We start from the raw sequence: 15,140 nt of genomic DNA on the forward strand, positions 1-15,140 counted from the left end.
AATGAGTAGCCTGCTTTTGTCTACCTCTGTTTGAAATCATGGACCCATTGATTTAAAAATTACCATGAATTTTTGTGGTAAATCGGTGCCTATTAGCGTTGTAAACTGTGTACCGTATGGAAAGCTTGACAGGGGTTGCTCAGTAACTGAGGGAGGTGGGAGGTAGGACAAACACATACTCTGCAAAGACACTATTCAGAGTTTTAAAAACATCTGACAAAAACCTTTAACTGTCTTAATAAGAAAGCTAATGCTGTTGTGTAATCAGTCACTGTGTCTTTATTTCCCTCTCTTCCACATTTGGGTTATCTGTTGCCACTGATACGGTCCATCAGACAAGGCTAGACGTGGCTAACGGCTAGCTAAGTGGTGCTAACTGCCATAGTGGTATCATGCTATGGAAAGCCATGCAACACTGTTCTCAGCCATGACAGCGAGAGAGAGAGAGAGAGAGGGGGTGAGGGACACTTCAGTAACTTCAGCACAATGGATGGATTGACTGAAATGAGAGAGAAAAAAGTTATGTAGAAGAGGAAGAAAAGAGGGGGAATGACCAGATCGCATCCATATTTAGTGGTCCAACAGCGCTCTATTCATCCAGGGCGAACACATTTTCCAGCTGATTGTGTCTGACACCCACACTTACACAAACACATATATGCTGTATTCTATATTTGGCAACATACTGGCCAACATGCTTGATCTTGCATGCTGTAGCCTATTTTCGCTCTGAGCAATCTGTACAGTGTGTTGTCTGGACTGCGTTTGAGTCACCACATAAACAGATGTGTACACACACCCCAGCCATACCAATGGGAACCAGCAAAAATGTGCACTTTCAGGCTTCACTTCAGCCTGCATCTGTCCTGCGACAGTAGATTGGTGGCCACATGGCAAATGATTCCTGTTGCACCATCAGGCCATTTTTTATTCGCTTGACTGTAGCTTAGCTTTGTTTACCTATCTTGAACACTGGAGCACTGTTCTAAAATTCCACTGAATCTGTTATAAAAAGAAGCACTGAAATACATCAGTCGACATTTCAAAAAAAAAAAAAACACGAAAAAGAAAAAGAATGATTTCTTCACCCCTTGAAGGTGCGACAGTGATTTTGCAATAACTGTTCAGCTGCACTGAGCTTCTTTTTCGAAACTGTCAATCACAGGATGGGTATTTTTAATATCGTGGATGTCTCAATTTGGAATAAAATTCTTTGACTGTGGCTGTTGCTGTGAGTCAGACCAACATTGGTGCTATTTTAGTTGATTCAGTTTGTTTTCCTCACCCGTTACTCGTGCATTGTGTTGTTTATGTGCCATTAACTTTTGCACTCAGTCATTCAGTCACTTTTTTTCTGCTCAGACTTTTTGACTCATTGCCAGGGTTTGGAAAGCTCTCGGGACGGACCGGACCTCTTCTACTGGTGAGTAAAGTTACACGAGGGCATGAATGGCCGGATGGGAAGCTTTGACAGGCGGGTGTGGTTCAAAGCGCCAGCCATTGCAAGCTTACACTAAAATTGAAACCAGAATAAATCAACAGTAGCAGAGCCATCCATGCTGCAGATGATAAATCAGGAATATTTCATTTGTCCTCTGTTGCAGAAACTGTTGCTGTGAAAACAACTCAGATCTCTCATTGCCAGAATGTAGGATGTTAACAGTTTTATGGCCTTGACGCGGCATAATCACAGACCTCTTCAGACATTTTATGCATCGTCAAATACTCTGCACAAAAGAAATGAGCTTCCCAGCCGCTGACAGAAGAGAGAAAGAGTAGATGAGAGAGATCCAGCCCTACCTCTCTGCCGTGGAGTAGGTCTTTCTCTGACACATCACTGCCAGCGAACTGCTTCCCGGTGCCATTTCCTGTTTGATCTCCCACGCGACGAGGTTGCTGGGTTTCACAGCCAGGAAGTTGATGCCTGACTGGAACCACACCCTGCAGAGAGGCATGAAGAGAGAAACGGAGAGAGAGAGAAGAAGAGTGAGGTTAATTTAAAGTTCAGACAAGCACATCATAAACAAAAGAGGAGAGAAAGCTGAGTTGTCACAGTGGCAGTTAGGGGGAATTTGCTTAAAATTGAATTTGCTTCGCCTGGAATTTCCCTGCCCCGATTTTCTCGCTGATTTTCTTTAATCCCTGATACGCGCCATACTCTCTTTGTATAAAATGTCTTTTAAAATTGATTCACGCAGCATGGTGCCACCTCCCACGATATGTTTTGGTGGGGAAACAAAGAAGTGACAGGAGAAGCTCTTATGAAAGTTAATGTTTCTACCAGAATAAGTGCTGAGTGCAAAATGCATCGGCTGTATGCTGAGCTGGAGATTACATCTAATACACCAAATGTGCTTTTGCTAATGAGAAAGTCGGCAGTAAACGGCACATTTCTCGGCGATTTGTTGAGTTTTTGTCTGTATTTTGCTCTTTCCCTCTCTCAGCAGCACCTCCTTCACCGCTTCTTTCCCTTTCAAACACTGTCACTCTCTTGCTGTCCTCAGTATTTTGCACAAATCTACCTGTCCCTCACTTTCTGTCATCCCTCATCCTCTCCCCTCTCCTGCTTTCCTTTCTTCTCTCTCCATTTAGATTGCACCATTCATCTCTGCCTCCCTCCATTCCCTCTTCATTATGTACTCTCTCTTTCACTCCTGCCATTCCCCTTCTTTTCCTAACCCTCTCTTCTTCTTCTTTTCTTCTTCTTCCAGGTGTTCCTTCAATCTGAATGATTTCCTTCTCCGTTTCTCTTGGCTTCAATTTCCATATTTTCTTCTGTTTTCTATTAGATTTCATACCCCTTCCTTTCCTTCCCATCTTTCCTATCTTCCCCCTCCTTCCCTTCCAGATGTCCTCCTTATTTCTATCCCTCCTTCCCTCATCATTCCCTCGTTGCTCTCTTTCCTTTATTTTCCGTAGCAGGTCTCCTCTTTCATCTCTTTTCCTCACCTCCTCCTAAAACTTTTCCTCTGCCTTTCATCCATCCCTCTGTGGTTTCCTTCCATTCATACATCCCTCTCTTCCTTCCCTATATACCTTACTGTATCCCTCCCTCTGCCCCTCCCCCGTCCTTCAATCTCAAAGCATCCTATGCTTAATCTCTTTATTTCCTTCCTCACCCTCTCCCTCTCTCTCTCTCTCTAATCCGTCCCGGTGTGTTTTGTTCTATTTATCACCTTGACGAGACCCTCCCTCAGTTTATTAACACACTTTATGGGCTCATGCACGCAAGCTTGTTTACTGCTTTTCTTATTAACACGCATACAATAGTCTCTGGCAAACAACTATGCAAATACCAACACAGACGCACTCTCTAATAAACTTTTTCCTCTACACAGAAGGAGGGAAAAAAAAAACTGCCAATCCTCTTTGTCTCCTTTCTCATTATAACTTTGTGGTTGTCTCGCTTCATGTCTTGCCAAAAACTGCCTGCAAATATGTCATGGCGGTCCCTCGCCATGCTCTCTGTACATATGTTTGTGAGTGTGTATGTATATATGCACCTGTATAATAATCTAAACAAGATGCTTTTTGTTGTTTCGGTGCACAGGGGAACAACTCCCTTGTGAAAACTTGAAAACCCACTTTTTGCTGTTTCACTGTGAACTAATTTTTCTTGGTATATATGAGGAAGGGAGAAATGCTCCTTGGTTGGCTGTTGTGTGTTGTTTTTGTGCTATGGTTAGGAAAAATGAGGTGAAAGGAATTGTGAAGTTGCAAAAAAGTGCTGTTTCGCATGTATGGCAGCGTGCACGTTGTCTGAGTCTGGTGTGCGCTCCTGTTCCCAAGGAAAAAAACACGTGTGTGTGTGTGTGTGTGTGTGCAGCAACACAGCACAAAATAACGGGCAGTCCTCAAAAAACTCCTCTTTCATTATTCAACAGCTGAATGTTACATGAAATTAACTCTCCAGAAAACTCCCCGCCATTGTTCTGCTTCTCTCTCTCCATCGCTCTCTCTTTCTGTCTCCTCCTTCTCCCTCGCTCGCCCTCTCCTCCCCCTCTCTCCCGTTCACCCTTTCCTCCCCCTAAACCAACCCAGAACCGAAGATAATCCACCTCAAAAGAAATCTACTGCACCCAGACTGTGGCGACAAAAGTATGTAATGCAAAGCAATGACTTAGGAGAGGAAAAAAAAAACAGGCAATATAATGTGAATTACAGAATGGTGGGATGGAGGATGAGTGATCAGAGCTGTATACCTGAACAGTGGCTGAAAAACATTTGTCACAGAGATGTTTAGATGACAAGGTTGTGGCTAAGACAAATCATCAATAAAACATTCTGGAAAAAAGCTAAATAAATAAAACTCCTCCAGCAGTCCTCCATTATAAAAACCTTGCACAAACCTTGTCGTTGTTAATATCAGACAATGCACTTCCTTGACCACAATCTTAAAATTCCACCACAATTACAGAAAGTGTAGGCCTGTCGCTGCACATTTCAAGCCGGACTGCCAATGATTACAACAGGTGTATCATCTGTGATCTGTGAGTGACAAGCAAACACGGCAACAATTATCCAACTGTCAAAAACCAACAGAAAGTACATATTTTCAGTGTAATTGTAGGGTCTGTAAATTGGACCATTTCAGGAAGGTTCAGATCAGGGCGGACAAGACAACTAGGTTGGGGTGTTCCTTTTCATGTCACTCATGCTTCTGTCTTCACTGCGATGAGATTGTCCTCATGATGACAAGTGACCTTTTGCCGTGGTGCAAGGGGGGGGTCATACAAAATAACTCGCTTAATCTGAAAGGAGTAAATCGTTCAAGAGGATTATTTCTCGACTCTGCAGTTCCCCTCAACTCTATGGAGCGTTTAAGCATCTTTCAGCTCTGCTCTCATGAACCTCATTTGCAGTGGAGCATTTAGCAGCTAAAGGGCCAGATACTTCCCTTGGGAGATGGTGGAGCCCAAAACAGAGCTAGGAGGAGAGTGAATGTTGAATTCGCAGACATGCACGTCCAAGCGAAGGTTAATGTTGTCTTTGTTGGCTGGATGTGTAAAAATGCAGCTGCTTGCAGGCACATTAACTTCACAGGGCCATAATATGTCATGCCTACAATAGTTACCAATTCTTTCCCCTAGTGGCCAAAAAACTGCTTAAACCATGACCACAATGTTACTGTACTGGTTTCTGGTGTCTTTTTAAGAACACGGTGAAGACATACTTACTTAGTTGTCAGTGTATTGGAACTTTTTCCAAAAACAGCGTGCACAATACGTCTGTTTTCAAGCTTTTTTGGCGTACATAAATGCTAACTGGAGAAGAAGAAGAACTTTTTTCTTTTTCTTGAAGCTCGAGCAGTCATTATTTCACCCAAAATGAGATTTGTCACCAAGATTAAAGACGTTTACTGGCGTTCTGTAAACAATCTTAGATTCCTGTAAATTCATCACAACGTACTGTGATAGGTCTAAAAGCCTGAAGTCAAAAACGAGTGTTGGTTTAATCAAAAGGAAAAGCAGTGAGTTCAGAACAGAGTGGGACTTTCAATCACAAGTTAGTCTCCTGTTTTTAGTGGTGTCACTTTACCCCTAAAATTCAGAGATGATGTTTCAGGGAAAAGTGCACTGACTTTGCCTGTCTGGGCGATGAATGCACGCACACACACACACTCACGCACGCACACAATTACATATGCATAAGAAAACACAGTGACACTGTTGTCCCACGGTGCATCTGTCAGAACTTTGGTGTGTGTGTGTGTGTGTGTATGTCTGTCAACAAGCAGGATGATGGACAAGGCTGCGTCCCTAAGCTGCTTCTGTCAGATCTGTGTACAGCAGCAGAGTCTGACAAGTGTCTGTGTGTCTTTGTTTCTCTGTCTGTCTGCTTTTTTAGGTAATGCGGGACGACAAGCAAACCCCCTCCACACACACACACACACCCTCTCTCGCTCTCTTTCACTTGCCCTTTTCACCTCCCTCAGTTTTTATCAATCTTTGCTTTATTTTTCATGTCAATTGCTGCTCTGTCTTGAAATTGGCTCACTGATGTATAACACGTTCTGATCTGATAGGCCTCAACAGATATATTTACACGTATCGGTCGTCACCTTCGCTGCCGAACCTTCTTCTGAAACTGAAAAAAGTGCTTTATTTACATAATGAATCTACAAATCTCTAAGAACTTAATAGCAACTAAACTTTAAACATCAAGTGGCCATCTATTTCCCCCTTGTTCCCTGGGTGACAGTCATACATTACATCCGCAGCTGCAGTCTGCTCCTGTTGGCCGTTGTGTAGCTCACAGAGCATTACAATTGATTTTCTTTTCCTTTTTTCTGGAGCGGTGCCTTGTTTATAGGCACTTCAAAACTAGTTTTCCAAGTGGAAAAACAAAGAGTAAAAGAGTCAGCGGAGGGAAAAAGCAAAAGAGCACCATGCCAAAAAGCTACACTGTAAATAAAGTTTCCCATCGCTCGCAGTCACAATCACAAGTTTAAATGCAGAATGTGCTTCTGTCATTGAGATGATGTCTTCTTTTCTTTATTTGGAGTCATGTTTTTATATGCCCCTGAGGGTCCCTTTACCTCACTTATGCAGAAGGTACATCTTCCTCCAAGAGATATTCTGAAAGTTTCAGTCTTTAGCTGCTGGGTGATTACGGCAAAGAGACATGCCAGACAAAAAAATCCAGCTGAGGAATAGGTCTCATCAGATGTCGAACGGAGCAACATTTCTTAAAAATGCCTCATAAGATCTACCAAACAGATGGTTAACCCACATTTTTATTTACCTTATTTACCACCAAGAAAAACTAAAGCTGATAAAAGAGAACAGCAGAATGGAGAGGAGGAATGTGAATGAAGCAATGCATATTTATAGCTTAGTCTTTTCACACAGGGCTGGTGACCCCGGAAAGCAACTAATATGTGTGAGGAAAGAATAACAGATTGTTCCGCTGAAAAGAAGAATCACTAAAGTCCAATTAATTCCCTATATGCCAAACCCAATCATTTAACTTCGCTTTCCACATCCTCACCTGGTTTAAAACCTTCAATTGATTGTGCAGTTGTCAGGAGATGAAGTCTAAAATTGTATCTGCCTCTACAAACACACACACACACCTAATCATGATCACCGTTGCGCACCCACACACCATCTCTCCCTTACACAGAAGCTCAATCAGCAGTAACGCAGCATGTATGACTGTGCGTGAGTAAATCACTGCAGTGCTGGTCGTAACTCTGGACTCCGGGTTTCCTTGAAGAGCATACGATGACAGAAGGGACTGATTTACACTCAGCAGAGAGACAGAGGAGACGGCGTAGACAGAGAGAGAGAGAGATGAGAGAGTGACAGACAGGAAAAGAGGGAAGCAGGGAGGAGAAGCAGGGAAAACAGGCGGAGGAAGAAAGAAATGCAGGGGAACTAAAACCTGGAGAGCAACTCACACCAGACTCGAGACTCGAGACGCATTTACACGCTATTATGCTAAAATGCTGGTGGCGTACACTTCTGGGTAAATGTCTGCAACACAACAAATTTCGGAAAGGTTCTGGCCTTTTCTCTTATTTACGTACTGCTTATTTATTCAATTCACTCTCTTCCCATGAAAATACTTTCTAAATCTTTAGTCGCACACATTATTTAACCGGTAACGAGGAAACTTTGGTTCAATAGCACTTTTTAAAAACAGAGAAATAAAGAGACAAGAGGACAAGAAGAAACGAGTGTCCAAACAACATAGTAAAAATGTTAAAACCAAGAAATTTTAAGAAATAAAAGGGATTCATAAAGCTTTTTAAAGCTGTGAACTGACTTGACTTCATTAGAAGGCTGTTCTAGGACCAGTATTGCAAACCTTAACATTGTGCTTTGTATTAACATTGTGCTGATGGGTCTAACAATAATATTAATACATCTTGTCTGTCAATCTACAGAGTTTGACACTTACCACAGTGGACTTTCTGCCACCAGAAAGTAGAAGAAATAGTTTGGAAACTAATCAGTCAGTTGGAGCTGTTATTGTCCATTGTGCACATACCTGCAAAACCAGTGACGGACAGCTGAGTAATGTGAATGCACGCTGTGAGTGCCTATAGTGGCTTTCATTCAGGGTATTTGTTTGGTTCTTTAAATATATTAAATCCTGTGAAACTCTTTGTCTCTTCACCAACCTCTGCAAATGCCTGCTGTGTAATAAATTTATAGTCTCTAGGGAACCTCCCATTATACCATAAACCCTTTTTGCTTGAAAAGTCTGTGTTTAAAGCCTATGGGCCTTACAGGGGTAAAAAGTGACAGATCTCTTCAGTAAGAACACAACTCAAAGGGCTTAGTAAGTCTACCGAGGCTTAAAAGTGATTTGGATGTGGTATTCCTACAAGCATCGAGTTGATAAACAACACTTCAGGATATAAAAGTAGAATCTTATGCCCTTGAGGTTTACGTGCTCCTCTTGTGTTCATTATTTTGATGTTCTTTCCACTTTATCAGGTTGTTGCGAGTGATTCTGCGGCAGATTGGAAGTGGTACTTTCAAGTTCGTCAAAGTTGCTGGTAAAAAGCAAAAAAATTATTATGAAAATAAAGACTTGGAGCAAAACTATTCCTGATCTGCAGAAGTTACAAGCTCTTTGTGCTCTAATCTATGATGGCTGCTAATGTAGAGCTACAAAGCATGTATGTACAAAGATGCTCCAGGTAGTATCAGTCTTGGACATGATACGAAAGGTAAGTCTTTGTCATGTCCGTCGTGTTTGTTGAGGTTTTGTTCACTGGCGTCATGTTGTGTCTGACACTTCCTGTTTTATTGTGAAACCTAACTTTTTCCTGCCTGTCTGATTGTCTCCCCCGCCCTGACTGTCTCCACCTGTTGCTTGTTACCTTGTGTATATATTGTCTGCGTTTTCCCCTGTCCTGTGCCAAAATGTCTTGTATGACAATTGGCTCATGTCAGTCTTGTCTTCTTTACCTTGCCTTGCATTTTGCCTTGCCAATTAAGAGTCGTTCTTGTTTGACTCACATTTTGGGAGATATACTTAGCACTTTTTGTTATTAAACCGGCTTCAAGTCTTTTGATTTCCAAAAGTGTCTGAGAGTGTTGCATTTGAGTCCAGCCACCTTGTGCCTGAGCGCTCTGATAGTCGTGTTAGATCGAGTGTGCCACCGGTGTTCTCACAAGGCCATCTCCTGATTAAACCTGGCTCTGAACCTCCAGTGGACTCGGCAGTGTATTAGTTGCATCGCCATGATGTTGATGAAGACATAAGCACCCCAAATCAATTTGACGGGTAGTGAGTGCATTACTACTATAAACAACTAAAAGTATGATCATAATAATTGCCACACTGGCATGTTTGTGGCAATATTTCTTAAAATTAAGAGCAAAAGGTGCTGTTGCTACTTCAGCCTCACCTTCTCCTTTTGTTTACTCTTTCACCTCATTTTTCACCTGTTTCACCATCTGATGCCGAAAGAAACTGCGACTCCTCAGCAATGGTCTAAACTAAATGAGGAACTTCAGGTCCATGCAACACAACCACGTTTGCGTTGCCGCCTAATGTGAAGAACTATGGCCAAAAACTAGAACCGAAGTTGAATTCTTCACTTTTTACCAGAATACAGCACATATCACAAACAGCCATGTCTGCTTCGGGTTTTTTTTGCCAAAGCAAAAAGGTCCTCTTAAAGCCCTAGATTCATCTTGGAGGACATCTTTCAAGAGGTTAAGCTCACTTCTCTCCATCTACCATATCAGCTTCAAAATAAGAAGCAAAAACCTTGAGTAAGAACAGAAATGCATTCAAAAATATACACATAAGACCATCAATACCCGTAAAAACTCCTTTTTCCTCTGTTGTGAGCTTGTTCTTTCTTTAGTTTACAGTGATCCATAGCTCTGAGCTCTGTGCTCAATACAACTGGTTTCTTGTAGCATTCAAGGAACTGCAGCATATTCTGCAGTTGCACTCATTGGCAGGCTGCTGTGGATGAAAGTGTCAGCTAAATGCCTCAAAATGTAAATGCAAAATGTAAATGCAAACCCAAAAGGCGTTCTTCTCAAAACAAAAGAGCAGACCCAGAGCCATATGCTATGTGTCAGAAAACGTCGCTGCGTGTACGGCAGCAGATGTGGCTACGAGACAAAAGTAAAAGAAGACATATTGTTTGTCTGAAGTTGCAGCTCCAACAGATGTCTGGAGGGGAAGGTAGGTGGGAAGGATACTGTAAGAGGTGCTGCAGAAGTCCATCTTGATGCAAGTATAAGTAAAGCAGAGTAAGCACAGCACAATAGGCTAAAGGGACCTATGAGCTACCTCTGTGTCTTGTATTTTCTGATGACTGATCAGAGAGAAAACCTTCCTAGATGCTTCCTCAGGTTGAAGCCAAAACAATGTAGTAGTTGTATCAGCAGCATGTAGTAAATACTGTATGTACATGTTTGGGTGATTGTAAAAACCTGTTGTTCAGCTCAGAGGAGGCAATGTTCCTGTCTAATAGACTTATCAAATATGATATTAGTAATACATTATTTAAAAAGTTGCCTATAGTTTAAACAGCTACCCTCATTGATAATTCATGACTTAAAGAAACAGCACAATAAGTCAAATTGCAGCGAGTCTTTAGATGGCGCAGACAGATGTTGAGCAAAATTCAGCGCGCCACCTGCACATTCCCCAGCACGCCGCGGAGAAGCTGCCGCCGTTGGACATGAGTGGCATTTAAAATGACTCAACTGTCAGATCATTAAAATCTTGTTTTCCACTTTTCCCGCTTTTCGAGAGGCGAAGGCAAAACAATCTGTTGTTGTGATCGCGACGCTGAGACGAGGCAGGGTTACTTTTTTTTTTTTTTTAATGCGAGACAAGCTGTCAACAAGTTGAAAAGTTGAGAAAATGATTTCAGTCACGAGGTTTTGAGAGGCTGCAAAGTTGGTGCGATGAAAAGTTTTCCACCTGTGATCATGCATAATTTTCAGCTCATCAGATTAATGTTTCATCAAACAGTCACTTTACACAGTTCACAAAGGCTGACTACAGTGTTTTATGATAATACATCCTTGATACTGATGATTGTTTTCTAGAGACGAGTCATGTTTGTATTCTTGTCATTTCTGGCAATGATTGTGATTTAGGATTCATAGTTTAGTGCTTCACTGAAAACCTGACTGTACGTATTTTTTGAAGTTGGAGTGATGGACAGATTGGAAGGCCAGGGTTTGGGAAATCTAAGAATGAACAGGTGGGACTGTGTTTTAAGACACCGTGAGACAGATGGGAGCTGCAAGTTTGGACATTTACAATAAACAGTTGTTAAATATTTGAAAGAAGGATGTAAATCAGCCCCTGTATGTCGGTCACAGGTCAAATGTGTCTCTCTGTGAGAACATCTGTTATGTCACGCTACCCTGAATCTTTTTCTCTGTTGTGTTGCTTTGAATTTCTCTCCCGTCCTCTCTCTTTCCTCCTGAAAGCCTTTTATTTCCCAGCTCTTTCTTGCGGTCTCTCTTCCTTTGTTGTCTTTTCATCCCGTCTTTCAGTTTGTTGTCCCTCTGGCCGCTCTTTTTTTTTTAAATCCTCCTTTAAAGCTGTCTCTCACTCTCAATCTTTCTTTTTTCCTGTACATCATTCTCCGTCACTCTCATTTCCTCTCATAACACAACCGTAACACCACCCAAAAAACCTTTCCTGTCAGCCTCCTGCGGTCCTCTCTCGTCTCTTCACTCTTTTGTTGCATGTTCAGGCCTAATTACAGACCTGTTTACTGAACAAGGACTAGAGACCACGTGAATTATTACTCTTGTCTGTGTGGAACAAAGTGGGATATAGCATGACATGATTAAAGGCACAAATATTCTTAAGGAGAACGTCATGTGGCGTGACTTTGACACAGGAGACCATTGTTTGTTTCACGTTTTAATCTTAATGAAGTGTTTTTGCCCCAATCCAAGCCAAACCTTAACCATAACGTGGTAGACATGGTGTGTTTCTGTAAAGTAATGAGAAAGGCGGTAATACCTTTTCTAATAAGGAGTGAGAAAGCACCCCCCCCCCCCCCCCCCCCCCCCCCCCCCCCCCTCCACCGCCCACCAACATAACCACACACACACACACACACACACACACACACACACACACACACACACACACAAAGGCTGTCTCTCTCTTCCCCTGAGCAGCTGGCTCCCCAGTTATATAAGTTTACTGCAAAATGACAATTGTGTAATAATGATGAAAGCAAGAACAGGGATGTGTGTGTGTGTGCAAGTGCCTGCTTGTGTTTGTGTGCGTGCGTCTGATTCTGTGTACAGTGAACACGTGACTCCCCTTGCGCTACATGCCCCTTTGCTCGACGTATGGGTGCTTGTGCATGCCTGTGTGCACATACGCTGGCCTCTCCTGTGTGTTAATTATGCAAGGGTGAGAAAAATGCCATCAGTTGCCTTCTGCTCCAGACGCGGTCTTTGAGCTGCTGCTCAGAACAGGCCTCAGCACCACCAGCCCCGCAGGGGCAGCCATTATAGGAAGCCCCTGCTCATGCATCCAACCTACATCTGTTCTGCGTAGTACTAAAGACGATCTTAAACGGCCATAACCTGCAGGAGTTTGATCTGGATGATGGTCATTTAGCCAGCTGTTTATGTTTTTGTTTTGCCAGAGATCTGCCAATGCTGCTGGTGACGCAATTAATTCATTCTTGAGTTCCAGTGTATTGTATCAGCTTCAAACCATTGTGTGTGATTTAAAGCATGGTCCAGAACACAGCATTATGCTAAGAGCGGCAGTATGGACATGATGATGGTGTGGAGTATGCCTATAAAGAGGATGGAGTACTGTCCTGTGAAGGAGTAGAACTCAATGCAGCTTAACTCCCTGACAACTGTCTGAAGGCAGCTGTCAAGCACAGCTGTGGAGCACTGAGCTAACCACTGACCATGAGTACAGCGATGACTAAATTAGAATTACAGAACTGCAGACGCTGTTGAAATACTGTATTTCCTCTCTATGGCGGCATTGGAAGCCCCTCAACACTAAAGAGCACACTGCAGGTCAAGTTTGCCATTTTTCCATAGGTTTTCTCCATAAATGGCAAAAAATATATATTACACCAGTGAGATCCTTAAAATGCATTGAGTATGTTCAAAGTTGTAAAATAAGCATTGTACATTGTAAATGGAGTTTGATTTTCACAAACATGTTACAAACCTTGCTGATTAACTTCAACCTTAGATGTTGCCTGGGGGTGAGGCCGTGAAAATGCTACATCAGTGGGAGTTTATTGCACAAATTATTGACATAAAGATGTGAATGGGCTGCGTAAGTATAGCTGTTTGTATTTCATAAAGTGATTAAATATGATGTGCCTTAATAAAACGTCTGGGTCATTTTGCTTTGTCAGTCCTACATTAGCAGCTACAGTAATTCTGACTGTTTTACAGCTGGCACACAAAGTGTTTATCCAAATATCAAACTAACACCAGCTTGTGAGCGACCCTCTCTCTGCAGCATCAGTCGCTCCCCTCAGTGGAGGAGGCTAAAGTGCAGCAGTTCAGCATGCGCGCGGCAAAGCGTGGGACTTTTACAACTGCTACCTCTGTACGCATTTTTAAGCAGGACACTGATAATGTAATCTGTGCAGCTTGATGTTTGGATGCTGGATTCCTCTCAAATAAAAACCCCTCACACGCGGAATCAAACCGCCCACCCTACTTCCCACCACACATGGGATTATAGAACGACATATTTCTCTGTAAACAAAGACACAGACAATAGTGGTGGGTTGTTGGCAGCTGCAGTAGCTTCGAGCTAGTCCTCTGGGCCGAGGTCCCAGATTAGCAGTGTAGCAACCAGCTACTCGACCACAGATCACTTTCAGCAGGCAGCGGCTGGAAGGCTGCAGGAGCACTTTTACCATTAGATCAGATCTGACCATCAGAACGAAAGGAGATTCCTCGCAGTTTGCATGGTACTTTATTGTTACATAATTAATGTGTTTTGGCTTTTTGTTTGTTTGTTTTGCTTTCCAGTATTACAGGAAAGCTTGGATTTTCTATTTTGTAACAGAAGGAGGAGGAAGGCAGGTAGTGATGAGGGAAAAAAGGATACCTTTGTATTGTTTCTATTTATATTTACTTGTAAGAAAACTGTGCACTGTCTTGACTTAGAATAAGGTTAGTTGGAAACATCTTACAGTCACTACTTTCTTCGTTATCAAAGACTGAAAAGTTGAAAAGTGGCTTTAAAAAGGTGTTTTTTTGTTTTTTTTTACCTTGTTATGTGCCCAGACTTAACCTAAAAAGATGAAATGGTGGTGAAAAGCAGTGTGGGTGTATTAGGCTTGAATAAATGGAAAAGAGCTGGTGTGGCTTCACCATTTCAACAACAATAGACAAAGACCAGTAGTGCGTCAGTCTGCTGCTGCTCTGACAGTAAATGGAGAAAACTCCCTCACATGTCAGATTCATTGATCAAGGTTGACAAGCAAAAGTCTTTACTTGGGAATAGATGAAACCAAAACAGTACTAGGACCATGACCCCAGGAGGAGGTCAAAAAACATGAAAACAAATCCAAACAGCTGATATTTAAGTCAGTTTTCTTCACATCCTCTGATCCACAGGATCCCTTTTCTTCTGACGCTCTCGGCCTCATGAGCATGTGAAGAAAGTGTGAGCAGAGGCCTACGAGCTGTGTGATCTCTGCACTTTGTTGGTGTAAAGTAGCTTAATCGTAATAGTCCTGCAAACAGAACAGCAGCTTTAAATGACCAGTGTGTGGGATTTAGTGGCATCTAAAGGTGAGGTTGCAGACTGCAACCAACTGAACAACCACCTCACCCCTCCCTGTCAAAGTGTGTAGGAGAACCTGGTGGCTGCAAAACATGAAGAATGCAAAACTGTCTCTCTAGAGCCAGTGTTTAATTTGTCCATTCTGGGCTACTGTAGAAACATGGCGGTGCAACATAGCAGACTCTGTGGAAGACGACCTGTTCCCTCTGTAAATGTATAAAGCTCATTCTAAGGTAACAAAAACACAATGATTCTTATTTTCAGGTGATTAAACACCAATGAAATAGATCTATCTGAATCTCATACACTGGTCCTTTTAAATTAATGCTGTTGACAATGGATTATGATACCAGAAACTGTGCTATCAGATATTATGTTATATCCTGCTAACCTAGTGCTCA

The 15,140-nt window shown here is 42.3% G+C and overlaps 1 protein-coding gene across 1 annotated transcript in view; it reads right to left on the reverse strand.

Moving 5' to 3' along the window:
• The window catches only part of si:dkey-215k6.1 (transmembrane protein 132D), a 237,956-nt gene that overhangs the window by 106,694 nt on the left and 116,122 nt on the right, over positions 1-15,140 (reverse strand). Inside the window, exon 4 of the mRNA XM_041937397.1 lies at positions 1,801-1,941. Coding sequence (XP_041793331.1) covers positions 1,801-1,941 — 141 coding nt within the window. The remainder of the gene's footprint in view (positions 1-1,800; positions 1,942-15,140) is intronic.

This window comes from Chelmon rostratus, chromosome 5, assembly GCF_017976325.1.
Source record: "Chelmon rostratus isolate fCheRos1 chromosome 5, fCheRos1.pri, whole genome shotgun sequence".
NCBI classification, from domain to species: Eukaryota; Metazoa; Chordata; class Actinopteri; order Chaetodontiformes; family Chaetodontidae; genus Chelmon; species Chelmon rostratus.